The 23,276-nt window shown below is 44.7% G+C and overlaps 1 protein-coding gene across 9 annotated transcripts in view; it reads left to right on the forward strand.

The window, feature by feature from the left end:
• The window catches only part of SHROOM3 (shroom family member 3), a 331,372-nt gene that overhangs the window by 260,743 nt on the left and 47,353 nt on the right, over window positions 1-23,276 (forward strand). For 7 of the 9 annotated variants that reach the window (XM_070791627.1, XM_070791629.1, XM_019962963.2 and 4 more), the window contains one exon: window positions 12,468-12,599. In XM_070791627.1, the coding sequence (XP_070647728.1) occupies window positions 12,468-12,599 (132 nt within the window). Of the gene's footprint in view, window positions 1-12,467; window positions 12,600-13,490; window positions 17,876-17,904; window positions 18,157-23,276 lie in introns of those variants that run through there. The other 2 variants (XM_070791633.1, XM_070791630.1) reach the window with 2 other exon arrangements.

The following is a 23,276-nucleotide window of genomic DNA, read 5'->3' on the forward strand; positions in this document are numbered from 1 at the left end:
ACCCTTCTGAGTTAATGAAGACACATAAAGTCACATTGGCCAATTAAAATAATATGCCTTGAGGGGAAGGTAGTTAAGTATACAGACATGATTCCCTACGTAGATATGAGCCTTTTCACGGAATTCCCAGCCCACCTCACCAGAGTGCAGGTTTTTATGCAAGATGCTCTCTTAACGTTCTCAGCATCCATGGCTGTCTTCTGTAGTGTAGCTTGTCAGCCAACCTCCGGACCAGTTCCTCAACCACCCAGGTCTGTGTAAAACCCACCAGGGAAGCCCCTCAGCAAGCAGAGTGGGTGCTGCTGGGACAACAGGCTGAAGCCAGGGGGCACGAGAGGAACCTCTTTGCAAAGTGCTGCTTGTGTTTAAAGGAATGTCACCGTGTACCAGTTTTGTCCACCCAAGTGAGCCATGTTATCTCAGGGCAAAAGTCCTGGCGGATGAAGCTTTGGGGGCATCACTCTGAAGGGGAGAAAAGAAATCTGGAGGGAAACCCTACAGCTCTCTGGTTGTCTCTGACCCCTAGAGGCTGCTTGGCTCTGTTCAGGTTCCACTAGTCTCTTAGTCTGATCCATAGTAACTGTGCTGGGAGAATCGTAGGACTGTCACTTGAAGGTCCCTCTGCTTCTTCCCCATCGCCTCCAGCCTCTTTCACTCAACTTAAGCCCTTTGTGTTGGTTCCCATGGTTACCTCTTCACCACCAGCAGCTGGAATTCAGTAGTGAGAGGAGGCCGCCTCCCCACTGAGCCAGGTCTGGCTGGGGCGGAGGCCGCTGATCCGCCCCTGGTTCGTGGCATGGGGTCACAGTCCAGTACCTTCTCTTTGTCGTGGATTCTGTACTTTTCCCAGGCTTGGCGTGCTGGCATTCTAGTGGGAGGGGAGACGAGGGGTGATGTGCGGCTCACAGGGTATTTCCTGCTCTCAGCTGGCCTGGGGTGGACCTGCCAAGCCCCTACCCACTGGCACCTCCTTCTGTGTGCTGGTGCCCAGGCGAGGGGGTAGGACCTGCTGTGCCCATTTGGAAGAAGATGACCACTCACTTTCCCACCTGCTTTTGTTTTAGCTTTTGTGCCCAGTACCATCTGTTTATGCCTGGGACGTTAACAAGACCAGGCTCTGGTCTGGAAGGAATTGGTGTCCATGGCAGGTTTTCCTTCAGCTTGGAGGACCAGGTAGGCTCAGGAAACCTAGGGATCGTGGGCAGCCCAAAGGTTCAAGAGGAGAGCACAGCCAGCTCAGAGTTTGTCTTGAAGCTTCAAATCAGAAGCAGTTTGAGGCCCAGATTCCTACTCATTGAGAGTTCCATTGGCCCCAGAAACAGGAACTGTAACTGCAGGTGGAAATTAAACAGCCCTGTTGGTGAAGGTGAGAAGTTACTGTAGAAGGCACCACAGATCGTGGCTCCTGAGGATGCCAGGACCGGAAGAATTGTCATGCTTTTCCTGAAATCAGGCAGCTCTATTTATTCTACAGTCCACTCCACCTACAAGTATCTGAGCCCCTAGATGATGTGCAGATCAAGGTTAAGGGCATGCTTCCGAGCCTTATCGTGTGTGGGGTCTTGGCTTTACCACTGTCTTTGTGATCTTGAGCGATTTACTTAAATTACCCATTCCCCGGTTTCCTTTTTCTATGAAAGAGGGAAAACACTTGATAGGGTTATTATGAGGATTGAATTTGTTACGTAAAAATACTTTGTAAAGCCCTACTCAGGTGCTGGGCTTCCCGGGTGGCGCTAGTAGTGAAGAACCTGCCTGCTAGTACAGGAGACATAAGAGACACGGGTTCAATCCCTGGGTCAGGAAGATCCCCTGAAGAGGGGCATGGCAACCCACTCCAGTATTCTTGCCTGGAGAATTCCACGGATAGAGGAGCCTAGTGGGCTACAGTCCGTAGGATTGCAAAGAGTCGGACATGACTGAAGTGACTTAGCATAGCACAGCACATAGTAACGGAAGGAAAGGGAAAATGATGGGGATGAGTAGAAACTTAGCCAGTGGAACCATAGTTACAAACACCTTGAAAAGATATATTAAAATCCACAGACACCTACTTTTCCACAAGTTGACTGCAGTTTGGGTACCTTGCCTTCCATTTAAAATATACTTCCAAAGAATATAAAGCAACAGCTGGGGCAAAGCTTGGGAGACAGAGTCCCACTTTGGGTGATAGCAGAGGTTGGAAACATTTAGGTTTGAGATTTGGAGGGATGTAAATAGCATGGAATGTCTATTATCTACCCCAAAAAGCAGAACGAATCTTAGATATTGTGGACACAAATGCAGTTGGCACGAGCTTAAAAAAAGTGCATGTGAGCTTCTTTCTAAGACCCAATAATCCTCTTGGGCAAAGTAAGGATTAGGCCTCCCCCACAAACAAGGGGGTGAGTTCCATTTTGCTAAGATCCCTCAGCTGTTGCCAAATTTAGCCAGGGACCTATTTTCTTGCGATGAATGACCACCTCCATTTACATTTTGCACGTCCATCCCTCTTCTCCATGCAGGTCTAGGACAGGAGCAGCTTATTTGCATGTAGATGGAAGAGAGAAGGGCTTCCTTGATGGCTCAGTGGTAAAGAATCTGCCTGCCAATGCAGGAGACCTGGGTTCGATCACTGGGTCAGGAAGATCCCCTGGAGGAAGAAATGGCAACCCACTCCAGAATTCTTGCCTGGAGAATCCCATGGATAGAGGAGCCTGGTGGGCTACAGTCCATGGGGTCACAGAATTGGACATGGCTGAGCACGCATGGGAGAAAGAAACCCCACCTCCCACAGACTGCAGTCGCCTCCCTTCCAGAGCCAGGGTCTGTCATCCACTCCCACTTGCAGGAGGATAGGGGGTCTCACTCCCTAAAGCCTGAGGTGAGAGGACTCCAGGATCTAAAAAGACCTGGGCCCAACCTTATCGTGTTTTGAAAACAGCCATGCATACACATTCGCCGAGTCCCATCCCTGCTCAGCGCCTGAAGCTCCCTCTGCTGAAACGAGGCTTGTAGAAGAATCCTCAGGCTGATACTGTCAGCCTTGATACTCCAGAAACCATTTCTTTCACGCTGGTTGCTGGGCCTTCTGCCCTGGTCTGTTCCTAAGGGGCCCAGGTAACGCCTTTTATTTCCTGTTCTTATATGCGAGAACTGTGACATTTATATCTCTCACCAAATGCTTTGGACATTTGCAGTTGCCCTCTTTAAGGAATGAAAGAGCCAATGGTTATACCTGCATCCTGTCACACCCCTTGGGTGCCTTCCCGTACTCATCTCTCTCATGTAGGCCACTTGGATCAAATGATAATAGCTCCCTTCTTGTGGTTATCACGTGCCAGGCTTACCAGATCCCACAGCCATGTCACCAGGCAGATAGAACTCTGTCCCCTTTTTACAGATGAGGTCCTAGGGCTCAGATGGAATAGTGGCATGAAGTCTTTCCATTGCCCAGACTTACTCCCAGGGTAGTACATCCACTCCATTTCCCGACAAAGATTTTCCTTTAAAAATATGGAGAAATCAGGCTGAGATTCATTCTAGTGAGGGGAAAAAAAATTAAGGCTGATTTTACTTTTTCTGATAACTACAGTCATAAATGTTAATTGTAAACAATTTGCAAGATACAGAAAAGGGGGAAAAAATATCACCCTTAATCCTATCACCCAGTAGTAACATTTTGGTACTTTTTCTGGTTTTTTGTCTTCATTCATTGCTTTCTGTCATGTATGAATGGCAAAAGGGTCATGTGGCAGAAATGGTCATGTGGATTGGCATGTGGCTGATGCCTAAGAAAAAAGCACGCACAGTCTTGGGACCTTCAGGCATTGCGTGAGGGGTGGTGTGGTCTCCGGCCGGACTGCTTTCTACTTGTCTTATTTCTTTTTGCTTTCTTTATCTATATGAGGATCATTGCCGTCTCAAACAATAAGATTAATAACCTATTAAAGCACAGTATCTGGTACACACCATGTGTCCAAGAAATGTAAATTTCCTTGCCATTGGTAAGAAGGAAACACTGCCAGGCACCGTTCTAAGTGTGTTACACATATTCATTCAGGCCTCACAACTACACTTTGATATGCGTATTTTAATATTTATAGGGGAGGAAACTGAGGCGTGAGAGGCTGAGTGACCTGCCCAAAGTCAGACACCTGCGAGGTGACACAGCCAGAATAGGAACCCAAGCAGCTGGCTGCGGAATCCGCATTGTTCATACAAGTTATGCAGCCTGCCACTTACTGTGTTGATTTAAGGTCACACTCTTGAGTGTTTGTGTCTAGGACAATACACTCCAGTGGTAAAGATGTCACCAGTTTAATATAAGCCCTTGCATGAGGGCCCTTGGTTTTCCTATGCACTTGCCCTGGACTAGTCTTAGGGCCCTGGAGGTGGTAGCATTGCAGTCAAAAGTAAATATGACGCAGATTAAGTATTTAATAGGTAGGTTAAAAGATTTGGCTAGTCATTTGGCTTTTTCCCCTACCCACCCTTTTCCAGATGCAAGGTTGGCATCTAGGTCACTGGCTTAAGATCTGGAGATAGTTAGGCTTATGGTTTCGGAAAGAGTCAGAAATATGCTGAATGTTAGTGTTGTAAGTTGTACACTTGTTCCATTTGGGAGGTTTCAGGGGAAATCAAGTGAGAAAAAGCGTCAACAAGAGGCACAGGAGGTACAGGTAGACACAGGGCCGAGACCTACAAAGCACCTCTATGCACGGCTGAAGGGTTATACGTGGCCTCCTGTAATAACCATACTGCCAAACCAAGGTGGGTGAACAGAAGGAAGAGGTTTTTTTGAGGACAAGTAAAGGGATGCCTGGGTAGCTCAGCTGGTAAAGAATCCACCTGCAGTGCAGGAGAGCCCAGTTCGATTCCTGGGTCAGGAAGATACCCTGGAGAAGTAATAGGCTACCCACTCCAGTATTCTGGCCTGGAGAATTCTATGGACTGTATAGTTCATGGGGTCGCAAAGAGTCAGACATGACTGAGAGACTTGCACTTCACTTGCTTTTTAAATTATTACTTACCATCTAAGAAGTTCACTCTGTGTTGCCTCAGGCCTGTATCCTGTTCAGTGCGTTCCACTGTAAGCATGCCCTTTGCTGTGCTGTGCTTAGTCGCTCAGTCGTGTCTGACTCTTTGGGACCCCATGGACTGTAGCCCACCAGGCTCCTCTGTCCATGGGATTCTCCAGGCAAGAATACTGGAGTGGGTTGCCATGCTCTCCTCCAGGGGATCTTCCTTATCCAGGGACTGAACCTGGGTCTCCTGTGTTGTAGGCAGATTCTCTGCCATCTGAGCCACCAAGGAAGTCCAAGAATACTGGAGTGGGCAGCCTATCCCTTCTCCAGGAGATCTTCCCAACCCAGGGATCAAACCCAGGTCTCCGGCATTGCAGGCGGATTCTTTACCAGCTGAGCCACAAGGGAAGCCCCAAGAGAGGGGAAGAATGAAGGGACAGTGACCCAAAAGGTTCTGTCTAAATACCTAGGAACCAAAAGATCAGTAATAGAAACAAGGGGCTTTTCAAGAGAGGGCAGTTCATTGAGGACATCTGTGACACCTTTGATAGATGCCCAGTCATCAGCAAACAAAGAACAGCTGCCTTAGGCTAAGAGCAGAAATCTGAGCCAGAGGGCATGGGTTCTTAGTATCTTCTGCCACACACTGAAGGGGCGGAGAATCCAGACCCTCTCTGCCTCCCAGAGACTGAAGGGAAGAAAGGGGCTTGGGAACCTGAGGTTCTGATCCGAGGAGAGGCCTGGAAACAGGATGCAGAGATGATGACATGCAGCTTCCTGCGTGATGGACCTGGAGCAGCAGAAAGAGAACATAGAGACCCAGGCACCCACAAACGCAACTTCACAGAACAAATTATGAAAATGAATACATACAGGCACCCCGCCTAAATCCAAAGGAATTTCTCTAGGAGACTCTGAGGACAACTTAGCCCTGTATAAATGCACTTCTGTCTGTTTAATCTCAAAAGGCATTCTGGTGGTTTCGAAACATAAGGCAGCAAGATGGTGCTGAGCTGGGCCAACTGTTGGGCGAAGGGGGTATTCCCCCAGCACTGCTCCTGTCTACTCCACAAAAGCTAGCTGTTGTGACAGGGACCAACAGTTAGAGCTGAATTCTACTTCACAAAGGAATCAACTCACAACCTTACATATTGTTGTTGTTTAGCAGCCAGTCGAGTCCGACTCTTTGTGACCCCATGGGCTGTAGCCCGCCAGGCTCCTCTGTCCATGGGAATCTCCAGGCAAGAATATTGGAGTGGGTTACATGTCCTCCTCAGGGGGAATCTTCCCAACCCAGGGATTGAACTCGAATCTCCTGCATTGGCAGGTGAATTTTTTTTTACTGCTGAGCCACCAGGGAAGCCCTCATAACTTTATATAGAAAGTGACTAAAAGAGGTCCCCAGCTTTCCCAAAATGCATAAACAATTTAATGCCTTTAAAAGTTGAAGGGCATAGAGCTCCATTTTGGATGCATCACACAATTTTTCCCTTTACAGTCAACTGCGATTGTTTCTATAAATCTGTATTGTGTGCCTATCGCGAGCCACTCACTGAGGCCCTGGGTATGTAATGGTTTAAAAGCGCAAAACTGAAGAAAAGCCAGCCGTGGACCCTGACTTGGCTGCACTTTCTGTCCAGTGCAATCCGTGTGGAAATAAACATTTACCTGTGGCCCCAGGTGCAATGACAGGAAAGACCAGGTGCTGGGCAGAGACTGTATGAGGCAGATGAAATGGTCTCTGAGGAGGTGGTGTGCTCCCTGGACCAAAAGGCTGAGGACGAGCCGGTCAAGCGGAGAATCAGGAGGAAGACTTCCAGGCGGAGGGAGTTGCATGTGTGAAGTGGAGAGCGTGGCAGGCTTGTTCTTTATGTTGTTCTTTATAAGAATTTGGATTTTCTCCAGAGTGCATGTGGAAGCTACACAAGTTTTATTATTAGAAATGACATAATCCATTTAGTTTTGTTTTTAAAGATGGCGCTGGCCCCTGGGTTGGAGGGGGACTGGAGTGGATGTGGCTGGCGAGGAAGCTTCCCCAGGCAAAACACAACCAAAAGAAGACTGCTGATTGTCAGAACTGAGCTCTTCCTAAGGCTGTAACAGCCCACGCTAAGGAGATTGGAGCCCCCTCTGCCCATCCTCATGGAAATGTAGTAGAAATCAGGAGCTAAAGGGATCTGAGAGACCCTCCCCAGACACCTCTCCTTGGAGTTCAAGAGAGCTACAGGAACAGGGCCATCTGGAACTGCTTCTTCAGTATTGGCTGAAGCTCAGTTCAGAAAGCAGTTAAGGACTCCACTTAAATACCAAATAGTGAAGCAGTTACTATATATTTATAAATTATGAACTGTGCTGTTATTTGGTGGCTAAGTCATATTTGACTCTTTGTGATCCCATGGACTGCATCACAGCAGGCTTCCTTGTCCTTAATCATCTCCCAGAGTTCACTCAAACTCTTTGAGTCCGTTGAGTCAGTGATGCCATCTAACCATCTCATCCTCAGTTGTCCCCTTCTCATGCCCTCAGTCTTTCCCAGCATGAGAGTCTTTTCTCATGAGTAAGGCTCTTCTCATCAGGTGGCCAAAGTATTGGAGCTTCAGCTTCAGTCCTTATTCAGGGTTGATTTCCTTTAGGATTGACTAGTTTGATATCCTTGCTGTCCAAGGAACTCTCAAGAGTCTTCTCCAGCACCACAGTTCGAAACCATCAATTCTTTGGTGCTCAGCCTTCTTTATGGTCCAGTTCTCACATTCATGTATGAACAGTGGGGGCTGGGAATATGAATGTACTTAGCGTAGGAAGTAGAAATATGTAGGTGGTTGGCCTGGATTTCTTGTTTCTTATCTGGCGAAGAAAGATGACACTGGGCTAGTGCATCACAATCATTTTGTTTTGGCCCCTGGTAAATCTTTCAAGTCAGCTCTGATTTCTGTTTCCTTGTTCATAGTTTGTGGTACTGAGACGGACAGTAGTAAGAAACAATATTAAAAACAACCCTCAAAAACATCTCACCAGTTTGGCCAGCAAGATTCACTATGGAATTTCTTTTCACTAGAGCATGTTTAAAAGTGTTTATTTATTGTCCCGTGTGTTCTGCATGCTGGTCATCCTTCCTGCCTTCCTTTCAGCCTTGCTTCCTCCTTGGTGTCGAGCATCCAGGCAGCCCACACGGGAGCCTCGTAGCCAGCCCACCCAGGGTCCGGGGAGGTGAAGATTGGCAGGGAGGCTGTGCTGTGACTTAGCCTGGGTGCCACCGTCAGCAACATGCAACCCAGGTTTTCTGAGCCCTCACACCCGGTTGTTAACCTCAGCCTGGTCCCCCAGAGGTCATTGCTGGGGTGCTGGTCTCTGCTAGGGGTGAGAAGAATCCTGCGTAAAAGATCCTTAAAAAGATGAAACAGCCTCCTGTTCTTCTTGCTTCCATCTCTTTCCTATTTGCCTGCTCTTCCTGCTAGCCCTTCACTCCAGACAGCCTGCACCTTGGACCTTCCATCCCTTGGTGCTTCCCAGAGAGGGGTAGGGGCTAAGGAGAGAGAAAAGGACTCGGCCATATTCAGAGAGGGCAGAGCCAACAACTGTGTTTTAGGCCCCAAAATGAGGAAGTTATTAAATGCCACAAAGGTTTTGTGAAAGCTTAGGCCTGGTCTTTCTTGTTTTCTCCCATGGACAGCAGCAGGGTCTAGAGGAAAGCCAGAAAGTCAAGCTTGCTGTCGAAATGGATTCTACCAATGGCTGGCTGTGGATGTGCTGTGTCATCTTTACGTTTATGGATTTGATAAGATGCCTCTGAGTCTACTTTCCACCTCAGCTTAAATCAGATGGCCACTGGGGCCAACAGAGCCTTGTCCAGAGTTAGCACGTCAGAGCTTTTTCTTGTGGCTTAGGGCTGTAGGAGAAACCTAATTAGAGACCACATGATGAATTCTGCAAAAGGCTCTGATGTGCTAACTCCAGACAAGGCTCTTTTTGCTGTTATTTCCAGCATAAATTAGGTCTTTTAGTTGTGTCTGTTTTACATAACGATCTTGGCTGAAAGGAGTTCTAAAATGAAGGTTGAAGACAATAATGAAAATGATGCATTAATTAAGCAGATACCCCATGTGTAGGCAGTATGCAGGACAGTTAACAGACATTATCTAGAAGCCTGATACCAACTCCGCAGGATACATATAATTATAGGAGCTGATTTGCTGAGTGCTGAATAGGTAAATTTGGAAAACTCAGTAGGGGCCACAGGACTGGAAAAGGTCAGTTTTCATTCCAATCCCAAAGAAAGGCAATGCCAAAGAATGTTCAAACTAACGCACAATTGCACTCATCTCACACACTAGTAAAGTAATGCTCAAAATTCTCCAAGCCAGGCTTCAGCAATACGTGAACCGTGAACTTCCTGATGTTCAAGCTGGTTTTAGAAAAGGCAGAGGAACCAGAGACCAAATTGTCAACATCTGCTGGATCATGGAAAAAGCAAGAGAGTTCCAGAAAAACATCTATTTCTGCTTTATTGACTATGCCAAAGCCTTTGACTGTGTGGATCACAATAAACTGTGGAAAATTCTGAAAGAGATGGGAATACCAGACCACTTGACCTGCCTCTTGAGAAATCTGTATGCAGGTCAGGAAGCAACAGTAGAACTGGACATGGAACAATAGACTGGTTCCAAATAGGAAAAGGAGTATGTCAAGGCTGTATATTGTCACCCTGCTTATTTAACTTAAATGCAGAGTACATCATGAGAAATGCTGGACTGGAAGAAACACAAGTTGGAATCAAGATTGCCGGGAGAAATATCAATAACCTCAGATATGCAGATGACACAACCCTTATGTCAGAAAGTGAAGAGGAACTAAAAAGCCTCTTGATGAAAGTGAAAGTGGAGAGTGAAAAAGTTGACTTAAAGCTCAACATTCAGAACATGGGATCTGGTCCCATTACTTCATGGGAAATAGATGGGGAAACAGTGGAAACAGTGTCAGACTTTATTTTTTTGGGCTCCAAAATCACTGCAGATGGTGACTGCAGCCATGAAATTAAAAGACGCTTACTCCTTGGAAGGAAAGATATGACCAACCTAGATAGCATATTCAAAAGCAGAGACATTACTTTGCCAACAAAGGTCCGTCTAGTCAAGGCTATGGTTTTTCCTGTGGTCATGTATGGATGTGAGAGTTGGACTGTGAAGAAGGCTGAGCGCTGAAGAATTGATGCTTTTGAACTGTGGTGTTGGAGAAGACTCTTGAGAGTCCCTTGGACTGCAAGGAGATCCAACTGGTCCATTCTGAAGGAGATCAGCCCTGGGATTTCTTTGGAAGGAATGATGCTAAAGCTGAAACTCCAGTACTTCGGCCACCTCATGCGAAGAGTTGACTCATTGGAAAAGACTCTGATGCTGGGAGGGATTGGGGGCAGGAGGAGAAGGGGACAACAGAGGATGAGATGGCTGGATGGCATCACTGACTCGATGGACGTGAGTCTGAGTGAACTCTGGGAGTTGGTGATGGACAGGGAGGCCTGCTGCTGCTGCTAAGTCGCTTCAGTCATGTCCGACTCTGTGCGACCCCAGAGACGGCAGCCCAGCAGGCCCCGCTGTCCCTGGGATTCTCTAGGCAAGAACACTGGAGTGGGTTGCCATTTCCTTCTCCAATGCATGAAAGTGAAAAGTGAAAGTGAAGTCGCTCAGTCATGTCCGACTCTTAGCGACCCCATGGACTGCAGCCTACCAGGCTCCTCCATCCATGGGATTTTCCAGGCAGGAGTACTGGAGTGGGGTGCCATTGCCTTCTCCGAGGGAGGCCTGGCGTGCTGCAATTCATGGGGTCACAAAGAGTCGGACACGACTGAGGGACTGAACTGAACTGAACTGAATAGGTACAGACATCATTATTATTCTACGTGCTTTACCTGAATTGGGCCTCTCTGGTGGCTCAGATGGTAAAGAATCTACCTGCAATGTGGGAGACCCAGGTTCGATCCTCGGTTGGGAAGATTCCATGGAGGAGGGCATGGCAACCCACTCCAGTATTCTTACCTGGAGAATTTCGTGGATGGAGGCTACCGTCCATAGGCTTGCAAAGAGTCCTACATGACTGAGCAACTAACACAACACTTCTCAACAATGCTATGAAAGCCATTGTTTTTTGCACCTATTTCAGAGATCCGAGAATAGAGGCACAGAGAGGACAAGGTCACAGAGTTTGCTCAGTGGCTGGGGCCAGGACTTGACTCAGACTCCAGGGCCAGGCTCCTACACTGTGGGTTCTGCCATATTCTCAGGTTCCCCATGAGGAGCCTGGGGCTCACCATTTACTTGCCCAATGTCATTCGGCTCACAAGTGACAGGACCCCAACCAGGCTTTCAGATTTCCGGTCTAGGGGAATACTGAATATATTCAAGTCAAGCATCCTCAAATCGTTGAGAAAAGTAAGGTAACAAAGGAGGCGATTACACTTAGACAAAACTAGACAAAAGTTTCGAAGTGGAGACTCCCTGCTGACTGCCTGATCATCTCCCTCCCTGTCCTGAAATACAAAGAAATCAATACCATGCCTAATCCCACCACTTCTCACCCAAGGCCTGTGCAGAAGAGAAACCGCAGGCATTTGCGCCTTCTTCAGATTCCTGCTTATAGGATGTAGTGCAGGGGCTACTGGTCAGCTCTCAAAGAGACATGAAAGCATATCACTGGTACCCAGTGTGGCGAACCTGCCTCAGAGTCTGATGCAGGGACAGACTCAGTGATCAAGAGCAGACCTTGAAGGTGCAGACAGGGTGTTTGGAAATTAAGAACCCAAGACTCTCCACAGGAGAGTGCATCTGTTCCCATGGGGAACACACTGGCCACTTGGGGCTTAACATTTTTCTCCGGCTCCCTGGGTGTGTGGAGGAAAAGTGTTAGGGAAATGGTGTTAGGGACTGGGGGTGGGAGGGTGGATTTAAATGGACACACAAAAGGCTTGCCTCCAGCGCAGTGGAATCTAAACAATCTGGAATAGCTTGGACTCGAGCGTTGGCTTGTGCAAACGGAGCCAGGGCTGGTGCTCTGGGAGTTGCTGTCCTTCCAGTTACCCTGGGTCGGGAGGCAGCAAAAACTTGTCTCAGGAAACCACCTCCTTCAGTGAGTTCAAGTTTTTCACTTATTCACTGCAGATCCTGAATTATAGGTGGGTTCTTCTTCATAATGGTCAAAAGAGTCTTTCTCCCTGCTTGGTTGGAAAAATCTAGAAATCTGAGATTGGGAAGTACACCTTATTGCTTATTGTAGAAACACAGATAGGGGAGGTGACAACCCCCACCAGTACAGAGTACCTGGGTAGGTGCAGGCTTAGACCTCTGTGCTCAGCTGCGCTGCTCCGCGCCAGCTCCACAGTGAATTCTCATACCTTGTCCGTGTTGGATTTGTTTATCCACCCTGCCCGTGAACACCACCACACTCAACTTCTTGTTTTCCTCTTTTCTCTAGAGATGCACATGCAGACCCGGGCCCTGCAGACACTGGCACCTCTGACTCATTCGGCCCAGAGCACCTCACCTCTGACCCCCAGCACAGAAAAGTAGCATGGTCAGGAGGGGTTAAACCTCGGCTGAAGCACAGGTAAGAGGCACGGAGGACCTTGTTGAGTGGTCTGGAAGAGGGACTTGGCTGCGGGAAGAGGGAATGAGGGCCAAGGCTGGTCACGAATACAGATGAGAGAGAGAGAGGTGAGGAGGTCAGGCAGAAGCTCGGAATTCAGAAGGATAACTATCCTGATGACAGTTTCCAAACTAGGTTCTGAAGAAGCATCAGGTTCCTGGCAGGTAATCTGAGGGGTCCCTCAAATCATTTGATGCAAATATCTAAAAAATACATTCACAGCTGTTTTTAAAACTAATTAAAAACTCTCAAAGAGATGGGCCAATGTCCTACACTTTGGAAATGACTCGTGTGTTACATTGTACAAGGTGGATTCGTCTTTGAGCTGATACTCATTGAAAATTTCTCTAATTGAGAAATGTCCTGAGATTACAAAGTTGGCCTAATGAAAATTTGTAAGTACTTATCTGTGCTTCCTGTGTCCTAGGGCTTTGCGTACCTCATCAGATTCTCACCCCAGTGCTATGAGGTTTGCACAAGTGTAAAGGCATCTAGTTAGGAGGTGGTGTGTTCAAATTCAGACAGTTTGAGCTCACACCGACTCCACTCAGCAGTTAGCATAACAGCCTACTTCATAGGACAGTTGTGGGGATTCAAGGAGATGAGATATTCAAAGCACTTAGCACAGAGCCTGCTCATTGTCGGGTGAAGTAAATATTAGGTGCTGGTATATTGATGATGTTCTCATTCTTATCCTTTTCGTCACTGTCATGTAAGTCTGTGTGCCAGCATGAAAGGCAGTATAATATAGTAAGATGGGGTCCATGGAATCAGTCTACCGGAATTCACATCTTAATTCTGCCATTTAATATATAATGCAGGGGCAAAGAGGATGGGGTGGGATGGATTGGGAGATTGGGCTTCCCAGGTGGTGCCTAGGGGTAAGGAACCTGCCTGTCAGCGAAGGAGACATAAGAGACATGTGTTCAATCCCTGGGTCGGGAAGATCCCCTGGAGGAGGGCATGGCAACCCACTCCAGTATTCTTACCTGGAGGATCCCCATTGACAGAGGAGCGTGGTAGGCTACAGTCCATACGGTCACAAAGAATCAGACACAACTGAAGTGACTTTGCACGTGTGCACGCACGTATAAAATAGATAACTATTGAGAACCTCCATGAGGAACTATACTCAGTCCTCTCTGGTGACCTAAATGGGAAGGAAATCCAAAATGGGGGGATATACGTATGTGTATGTGATTCACTTTGCTGTACAGCAGAAACTAACACAGCATTGTAAAGCAACCATAAGCAATAAAAAAATATGTCTATATATATAACTGCAGGCAAGTTATTTAAGTTCTGTTTCCAATAGGTAAAATGTGTTTAATTACTAATCTTCTCCATTCAGTTGCTGAGAGGATTGAAAGTGCTGATGCACATAAAACCCAGCCCATCATAAGCACTCAGTATATCAGTTATCATTGCTGTCAGTTATCCTGATTTCAGTTTAGGGGCAGTTCTTTCATGTAGATGTGTGAGCTTGGATTATAAATAAACATAAATTTAGGTTTATTCAGTGACCCATTTTATGAATATGCAGCTATACATAAAATATATTTTATATAATCAAACAATATTTGTATCTGATGTTTATATGAGGATTCTTTGTAAGGTTTCGTTTGAAAAAAAGATTCAAAAGCAGTTTGAACATACCAAATGAGGACAGGCTGAGATGTGCAGAGGCCTCCGTCTATGAGAGAAGCCGCTGGTGTAAGGTTAGCCCAGGGACAGCCCAAAGAAACAGAAGCCCCAGGGTTATCTCTATTCCCTTCAGCCTCCTAGGATCTTCAGAATGTAGAGGATCAGAGCCTTTTATTTCACGAGACTCCATGAGATGTGTAGGTTAATGTAGCATCAGTGTTGAAGGATTTCAGGCCAGAAAGTCGTAGTTAGGAAGTTACTGGCCTGAGCAGACAATAATCAAGACTTGAACTTAGCAAGAGGTGATGAGACAGATTTGAGATGAATTTAGGAGACATATCAAGAACAGGTGAGGGTGGGAGAAGAGATTAAAGAGTGTGACTCCTCTAAGTTTCTGCCATCAGACATGGGTAATTGTGGGGCCTTTCAACAGGTAGATGAAGGCAGGTAGAACTGAGACTAAATGGGGGCTGAGAACGTGAACAGTGGGATCACACAGACCTGGGTTTGAGTTTGAAACAATTGAAGTGTTTCATAAAACAACCCTTAACAGCTGGATAAAACAGACAAACCTAAATGTATATCTAAGTGGTGTCCTAACCATGCAGAGACTGTGCTTATAACCATGAAGAGATTATCTTTGAAATAAGCTGGGGTTGCCGTCATCTTCATGGTCAAAACTGGCTCATGATGGTGGGTCTGTATGAAGGGAGACTGGAAGGGAGCAGATAGACTTTTTCCTTTTGAAAAGGTCATGCCTGCTCATGTCCTGTTGGCCAGAATTTTTACTCTACTTGTCCTCTAAGGATTTCACATGTGTATGTATCTTATCTCCACAGGTATATCGTAAGCCCCTACAATAGTACACCCATATTCTTTCCTATGCTCTTAGATCTCTGCAACCCACATTTTACTGATGTAGGACTGAACCTGGAAATTGGTCTGGTTCTCATCCAGTTTATTCAGATCTCAAATCCTGCCTGTTTTGCTTTTTACTTTTTATTTTGAAATAATTTTAGACTCACAGAAAAGCTGTGAAAATAGTACAGAGGTTTTCTATCCACCCATCACCCGGCTTTCTGTAATGTTAATATCTTGTAAAACCACAGTGTAAATATCAAAACAAAGGACTTAGTGTTGGTGTAGTACTTGGAACTACAGACTATAACCCTTGATGGACTTTAGTCAGATATCACCTCCCCTACCCGTCCTCCCAGTGTCCTTTTTCCATGCAGGATCCCACATTGTCTTTAATTGTCATGTTCCTTTAGTCTTCTCGAATCCACAATATTTCCTCGGTCTTTCCTCATCTTTTATGACCTTGACACTTTGTGAAGAGTATGGACCCATTGTTTTGTCGAATGTTTTCTATTTCGGTTTGTCTGGTGGTGTCTCATGGTTGGATAGAGGTTAAGCATTTTCGGCAAGAATACCACAGAAATGATGTGTCCTTTTTAGTGGGTCATTTCCAGTGTTACGTGGTGTCAATATGTGTTATTACTGGTGATGTTAACCTTTGTTTCCTGGTTAAAGGTGAGGTTTCTTCACTGTAAAGTCATTGTTGGTCTCCTTGCAGTTGACACATATCTTCAGTAGCAGGGAGGTAGTTTTGAGGCTCTGCAAAGATTGTTTCTCCTCAAACTATCTCCCACTGATTTTTAGCATCTGTCAATGGATATTGCCTATGACAATTATTAGTGTAATGTTCTAAAGATGAGTCTGTTTCCTTCATTCCTTCTACCTTTATTAATTAGATGTCTTCTGTAAGGAAGAGCTCTCTTTTCCTCCATTTATTTATTTATTCGACTATCTGTATAAGTAAGAACTCCTTCATATTATTTTACTCTGTGGGTTATTTATTTTATTGTTCAACTTGTTCCAGCTTTGGCCATTAAGAGTTCTTTCAAGTTGGCTGTGGTCTGTTGTTCAGTCGCTCCGTCGTGTTTGACTCTTTGTGACCCCAGGGACTGCAGCACGCTGGGCTTCCCTGTCCTTCACTCTCTCCCAGAGTTTGCTCAAATTCATGTCCATTGAGTCAGTGATGCTACCTAACCATCTCACCCTCTGCCACCCACTTCTCTTTCTGCCCTCAATCTTTGTCAGCATCAGGGTCTTTTCCAGTGAGTTGGCTCTTCACATCAAGTGGCTAGAGTATTGGAGCTTCAGCTTCAGCATTAGTCCTTCCAATGAATATTCAGGGTTGCTTCCTTTTAGGATTGATTGGTTTGATCTCTTTGCTAAGTCCTGTTTTGAAACAGGGGAAGGGGTGAAACACTGATGTCTTTAGAGAGAGCAGAAATGATGTGCTGATCATCTTAGGAGTCTACAGGTTTTGAGGTGGAAGGTTAGTAGTGGACAGTGAGCAAGTCTAATTCTTGACAGGCCGTGGAAGCCTACACCAATATGGAAATTGAAGAGGGCTGGGATCATGTCATGAGCCAATTCCAGGCCGAGGGGGTCATGGATATATATAGCTCCTTTTTCATGGAGAAATAGAAATTATTTTCTTGCTTATTTATAAGAGAAATAACAAAAACTCCCTCCTTCCAGGTATATATAGGGACCTGCTAAATCATCAAGTTAGAGAGAAAGTGAAGCTCTTAGTGGTCCAGGGGTTAATATTCTCACAGATCCAGTCCTATTCTTTTCCTGGTTGGATCCCGAATTCTCTTGTCCAACCTGTCAATAGGAATCCTATGATCTAACTTACCTTGGCAGAACTTCTACCTAAATTCTGTCAAGCCTCAGGCTAGAGTAGTCCAGTGAGTTAGTTCAAGAGACAAAATGTTCCAGCTTAAAACCCAAGATTTTCCAAGCCAGTGCTTTCTCCATAAACGTCTTGTCCCCTCCTCACCTTCCACCACCAGTCACCATCATCATTGTAATGACCGTCTCATCTAATTAGTAAGTGCTTATTACCATACATGAAAGTGAAAGTTCCTTGGTGGCTCAGAGGATAAAGCACGTGCCTGCCATGCGGGAGACATGGGTTTGATTCCTGGGTTGGGAAGATCCCCTGTAGAAGGGAATGGCAACCCACTCCAGTATTCTTGCCTGGAGAATCCCGTGGACAGAGGAGCCTGGCGGGCTACAGTCCACGGGGTTGCAAAGAGTCGGGCACGACTGAGCGAGTTCACTTCACTTGCCATACATGGTGATATGTGCTCTGTTGAGATGAATGGGCCGTAGAAACTCAGGCTTTGACTCTTTATTCCTTCTCATTTGGGCAGCAAGTTTAGCTCAGCAGGTACTTTACACTTCCACTGGCAGTGAGTTCTGTCCCCATCAGCGTGTCTCAGGAAACCTCAGTGGATGTTTGGTATAGGACCTCCTTCACTAGTCTCCCAAACTGTGGGAGGCTTAACGCCATTAACACGCATTTTTGCAGACAGTGGCATTTTTGGATGTGGAGGAGGGCTCGGGTTCAGAGAAGATCAATTAAAAAGGAAACTTCCTGAGTACAGTGTGATGCATTTTATCAGCAGATGGTTTTCCTTCCTCCTCTCCTCCTCCTGCCCACAGAATAGAATTCTGGCATTCCTGAGCTGCGTGCTGCTGTCTAAGATGCTGGTTCTTCTCAGAAGTTACTAAGGGTCAGTTTCTCTTCTTCCCTCTTAGAGAGCAGGAATTGAGTTTTAATTGGCAATTTACAGAGGTGGCTGGAAATGAGTCCCTCCCACTTGCATGAAGCTTAGTGAGTTCTGGGTGGTTCAAGCTGTCTGATGGGAGATGCTGGCATCACTGAGGAGCCGTGGCAGCCCCAGAAGAAGCAGAAAGAGCAGTAGTAGAGTGCAATGGCTTTTTATCCCACTCCTGAGTATGACATGCAGGTGGCCAGAGGATTGTTATCTAGAATGTTTCTCTTTGCCACAAGGTAAGCCCACGGTTATGTTAGAGTGAGATTTAGAATCTTGCATTGCAGGATTCTCAGCTGACAAGCCTTTCACAGGTGTCTATTGATGTTGTGCTATATTGTATTAAGTTTAAGCCCATTTCTCTAAATTGTCATGTAAGTTCTCATTATTTGAGCACCTCTGATTATTCCGTGTACTATCAATAGTCCTGTGTGGGAATTTTCAGTCATTCCCTCTCTGACGTGTACAGTCACTGTATTTCTTATGATGTATGTGTTTAGAGTGATTTTTATCTTTTTCAAGTTAGCAATTGCTTTGTGTTGTGTAACTTCGTGGTTTTGCTTCCCCATTTCCCCAGGGAATTTCAGAGTAATAATTTCTGTTTCTCACAAGGAATGGCTACTTATCTATGTACTTGTAACCAAGTTCTCTATTCTCTTTGCCAACATTTGTATAAAGAAAAGGAACCTGCAACTTTAAAGTTTTAAAGGAAAGGCATAGTCTTCTCCTTTAACTTTGAGTTTGCATGAAAGAAGTGTTTATTGAGGTTGTTTGAGTGGCCCTTATTGACATCCATCACAATGGAAGGCGTAAATATTTGACTATCTTTTCCTTTATTCACAATAATTCAAATTCAGCTTGTATCCTTATACAGTCTTTGATTCGAAAATTTTATTCAGAGCTGTGCCAGTGCTTTGCCTCAGGGATGCTTCTACTTGAAAGAAAATATGATATGGCAAAGAGCAGGTGGCTGCACCGGTTGTGGTCTTGTCCTGGATCTCAATGTGACTTGAACATTTATTTATTTTTATTATTGTACCATGTAAAAGGTAAAAAGGAAAATGAACTGCTTAGATTATAAAGCACGTAGAGAGAGAGAAGGATCCAGGGCTGGTTTTTCAAGTTTTATTTGGCATTCTTTCACTTAAAGGTGAATAAGAGAGAGCATTCTTCCAAGTTTTATTATTTTCTCCCCAGAGTGTCAGGTTATGTGTGAATGGTGGTAGCAATGAAATTCCTCCTTGTTGTAAAATTTATCGTGGAAATGTTAGCAAGTAGGAACTGAAGGGCTGGAGCAAGTGTTCATAAAGTTTTCAGCCTCTTTGCCTTAAAACTTTCATTATTCTCTTCATTCTAGTTTCAATAATATCTGAAAAATTTAATGAACATTCTTTCCTGGAATGATTTTAAAATATAGATCCTTCTTTTGACCATTGATTAAGGTTCTTATCTAAAATTAATGCTTTCTATTCTTTCGTTTGTTTTATTGTTGCCTTTAATTCCTCATTTGTGTCTTCTTCCTCTAAATGAAGAGAAACTGGTATAGAGAAGAGAAAAACCTAATACAATGCATAACACTTGCTCCAGAAGAGAATCGTGTCTTCACTGTCGGAGATTTGCGGAGCATTTCTTTCTTTTATTTTTTTAATTGAATGGTGTTTAGAAAAAAGTCACTACCAAAAGATAAGGCTTCTACCTTACACACACCAAAAACCCTCTTTCCTTGTTTTGCCAAATGAAATTTAATTCATACTTTAGCACTGGATAAAAATGAATTAGCTTGCTTTGGAAATAGCTTGGTTGGTATTTGATGTAAAGGGTACCCTTTAAACATATTCTATGGCACAAAGAAGAAGTAGGGAAGAAAAAATTTAACTTGTAGTGTCTGATATCTGAAGAAATCAGTAAAAACCAGTTCCTCCTTCCTTCCTCCAACAAAAAAATGTCTAGTTCCAAGTTGAGAGTTGAGAAGAAGAAACTGTTGTTAATTAGAGCTTATGCTTATCTATTTATTCTATGCTATTATACTGTAGTTATATTTGAAAGGCAAAGAAAAACAAAGATGAATGCTGTTACAGAACAAAGATCCTGTTAGTGTCAACCTCTGCCATCGCTTATAGGCAGACTGTGAAGTGTGGGAAGGAGAGTTGACTTCTGATTTCTCTGTAGATGTCAGAGTTGAGGGGAGGACGAAAGAAAGAGGGCATAGTGAGAAAAGACATTTCAGCATTATCACCCACTGGTGACTAAGTGAGAAACACCGACCCACCCCCATGGCTAGTCCCTTTTTTTTATGGTAAGTTTTGTGTGGTCATCAATAAAATTTAAGCTTAAAAATGTTTCAAAATGAAGGGTGAGGAGGACATAAACTAGTAGTGAGAGGATGTTGGAACAGGTGTGGAAGAATGGGGTAAAGCTTCTTACAAGAAAAGATCCTGCTTTTACTTTTTATGCAAATTTTAGATGTTAGACTTCACTCTTACTTGTGATTCAGTTGCCAAAGCCAAAAGTCCCCAGGGCATATTATCAGGATGTGACATTTAAAAAGAACTTCTCTTTCCAGAAAGGACTGTGTGTTGCTATGGGGTTATATTACCTAACGCATACCTTTCTACCCACTGAGCCACTTTTTAAAGACACAGAGGTTAGGCAATTATGAAAGCCTTGGAAAGGTTTGCTTGTTAGATTTTTCTTTGAATCCAAAAAATCTCAAGTATAGCTTTGAGGAGCCCGGTAGTCACAGAAACTAGAGGTGAGGGATGCTGAAAAGGGCTAAAGGATATCTCAAAAGCAGTGCCTTTGCCAAAGAACAATTACCACCTTTTTTTTTTTTTTTTAACATTTTGGAAGATGATGGGTTTCGTGTTTGAGGTACATCATTTTCCCATAAACTGGAAATGCCTGAAAAGGCATTTTTGTTCAAATACAAATAATCTATTCTTCTATACTAAAGAAGATATGATCTCCTCTAAGAATCACTTGCACAGTGACATTTAATTATTCATGTTATTTGTCTCCCCTTTAAAGCATAAAAGGAGCAATTTAGCAATAACTACCAAATTGCAGTGGCTCAGTGGTAAAGAATCCGCCTGCCAATGCAGGAGCTGCAGGAGACACAGGTTCGATCCCTGGGGCGGAAAGATCCACTGGGGCAGAAAGGTCCACTGGCATAGGAAATGGCAGCCCACCCCAGTATTCTTGCCTGGCAGAGGTGTCTGGTGGGCTACAGTCTATAGGGTCGCAAAGAGTCGGCATGACTGAGCAACTAAAAAGCAGCAGCAGAGCACCACATAACTTTCCTATTGTGAAGGGAGTGAAAGAGATCTGTTTCTGTTTGTATTTGCATAACAAATCACTAGAAAAGATAGATAAGAAATTAACCACACAGATTAGATGGAGGGACAAGAGAAATGGGTGGAGAGGGCTGGGAGGAAGAGTAAGACTTCATAAGTGTCCTACATCATAGAGCATAAAGGTTACGTGAGAAAATGCCCAGAATGATACTTGGCACTCAGTTGGCACCGAAGTATTTTTTGAGTGAATGAGTAATACTCTGATGCTGTTTAATATTTTTTCTCCCATTCAAGGCTCCCCAGTAGGATTATAAACTCCTTGAGGCCATCTGTGACCTCCCTGAGGTCCAGTTGTACTGCATTAAGGTGGTGGTGGTGTTCAGTCGCTCAGTCGTGTCCAACTCTTGGCGACCCCAAAGAGGGGTCTGCAGCACTCCAGGCTTCCCTGGTCCTTCACTGTCTCCCAGAGTTTGCTCAAATTCATGTCCACTGAGTCAGCGATGCCATCCAACCATCTTACCTTCTGTTGCCCTCTTTGCCTGTCCTCAATCTTTTCCAGCATCAGGGTTTTTTCCCAGTGAGTCGGCTCTTCACATCAGGTGGCCAAAGTATTGGAGCTTCAGCATCAGTCCTTGCAGTGAATATTCAGGATTCATTTCCTTTAGGATTTACTGGTTTAGTCTCCTTGCAGTCCAAGGGACTCTCAAGAGTCTTCTCCAGCACCACAGTTTGAAAGCATCATTCTTTGGCGCTCAGCCTTCTTTATGATCTAGCTCTCACATCCATACATGACTACTGGAAAAACCATAGCTTTGACAAGACAGACCTTTGTCAGCAAAGTGATGTCTCTGCTTTTGAATACACTGTCTAGGTTTGTCATAACTTTTCTCCCAAGGAACAACTGTCTTTTGATTTCATGGCTGCAATCACCATCTGTAGTGATTTTGGAGCCCAAGAAAATAAAATCTGCCACTGTATCCATTGTTTCCCCATCTATTTGCCATGAAGTGATGGGACTGGATTCCATGATCTTAGTTTTTTGAATATTAAGTTTCAAGCAAGCTTTTTCACTCTCCTCTTTTACCTTCATCAAGAGACTATTTAGTTCCTCTTTACTTTCTGCCATCTGTGTATCTGAGGTTATTGATATTTCTCCCACCAATCTTGATTCCAATTTGTGCTTCATCCAGGCTGGCATTTTGCGTGATGTACTCTGCATATAAGTTAAATAAGCAGAAGCAGGGTGACAATATACAGCCTTGACGTACTCCTTTCCCAATTTGGAACCAGTCCATTGTTTTATGTCTGGTTCTAACAGTTGCTTCTTGACCAGCATACAGGTTTCTCTAGAGGCAGGTTAGGTGGCCTGGTATCTCCATCTCTTTAAGAATTTTCCACAGTTTGTTGTGATCCCCACAGTCAAAGACTTTAGCATAGTCAATGAAGCAGAAGTGGATGTTTTTGTGGAATTCTCTTTTTCTATGGTCCAGTGGATATTGGCAATTTGATCTCTGGTTCCTCTGCTTTTTCTAAATCTAGCTTGTACTTCTGCAAGTTCTCCGCTCACATACTGTTGAAGCCTGGCTTGAAGGATTTTGAGCATTACCTTGCTAGCATATGCAAAGAGGGAAACTGTGTGTTAGTTTGAGCATTCTTTGGCATTGCCCTTCTTCAGGGTTTCAATGAAAACTGACCTTTTCCAGTCCTGTGGCCACTGCCGAGTTTTTCAAATTTGCTGGCATATAGAGTGCAGCACTTTAACAACATCATCTTTTAGGATTTGAATAGCTCAGCTGGAATTCCATAATCTCAACTAGCTTTGTTCCTAGTAATGCTTCCTAAGGCCCACTTGACTTCACACTCCGGAATGACCACACCATCGTTGTTATCTGGATCATTAAGCCCTTTTTTGAGTTGTTCTTCTATGTATCCTTGCCACCTCTTCTTAATCTCTTCTGCTTCTGTTAGGTCCTTGCTGTTTCTGTCCTTTATTGTACCCATCTTTGCATGGAATGTTCCCTTGGTATCGCTTATTTTCTTGAAGCGATCCCTAGTCTTTCCCATTC

The sequence above is a fragment of the Bos indicus genome, chromosome 6 (genome assembly GCF_029378745.1).
Source record: "Bos indicus isolate NIAB-ARS_2022 breed Sahiwal x Tharparkar chromosome 6, NIAB-ARS_B.indTharparkar_mat_pri_1.0, whole genome shotgun sequence".
In the NCBI taxonomy this organism is placed as follows: Eukaryota; Metazoa; Chordata; class Mammalia; order Artiodactyla; family Bovidae; genus Bos; species Bos indicus.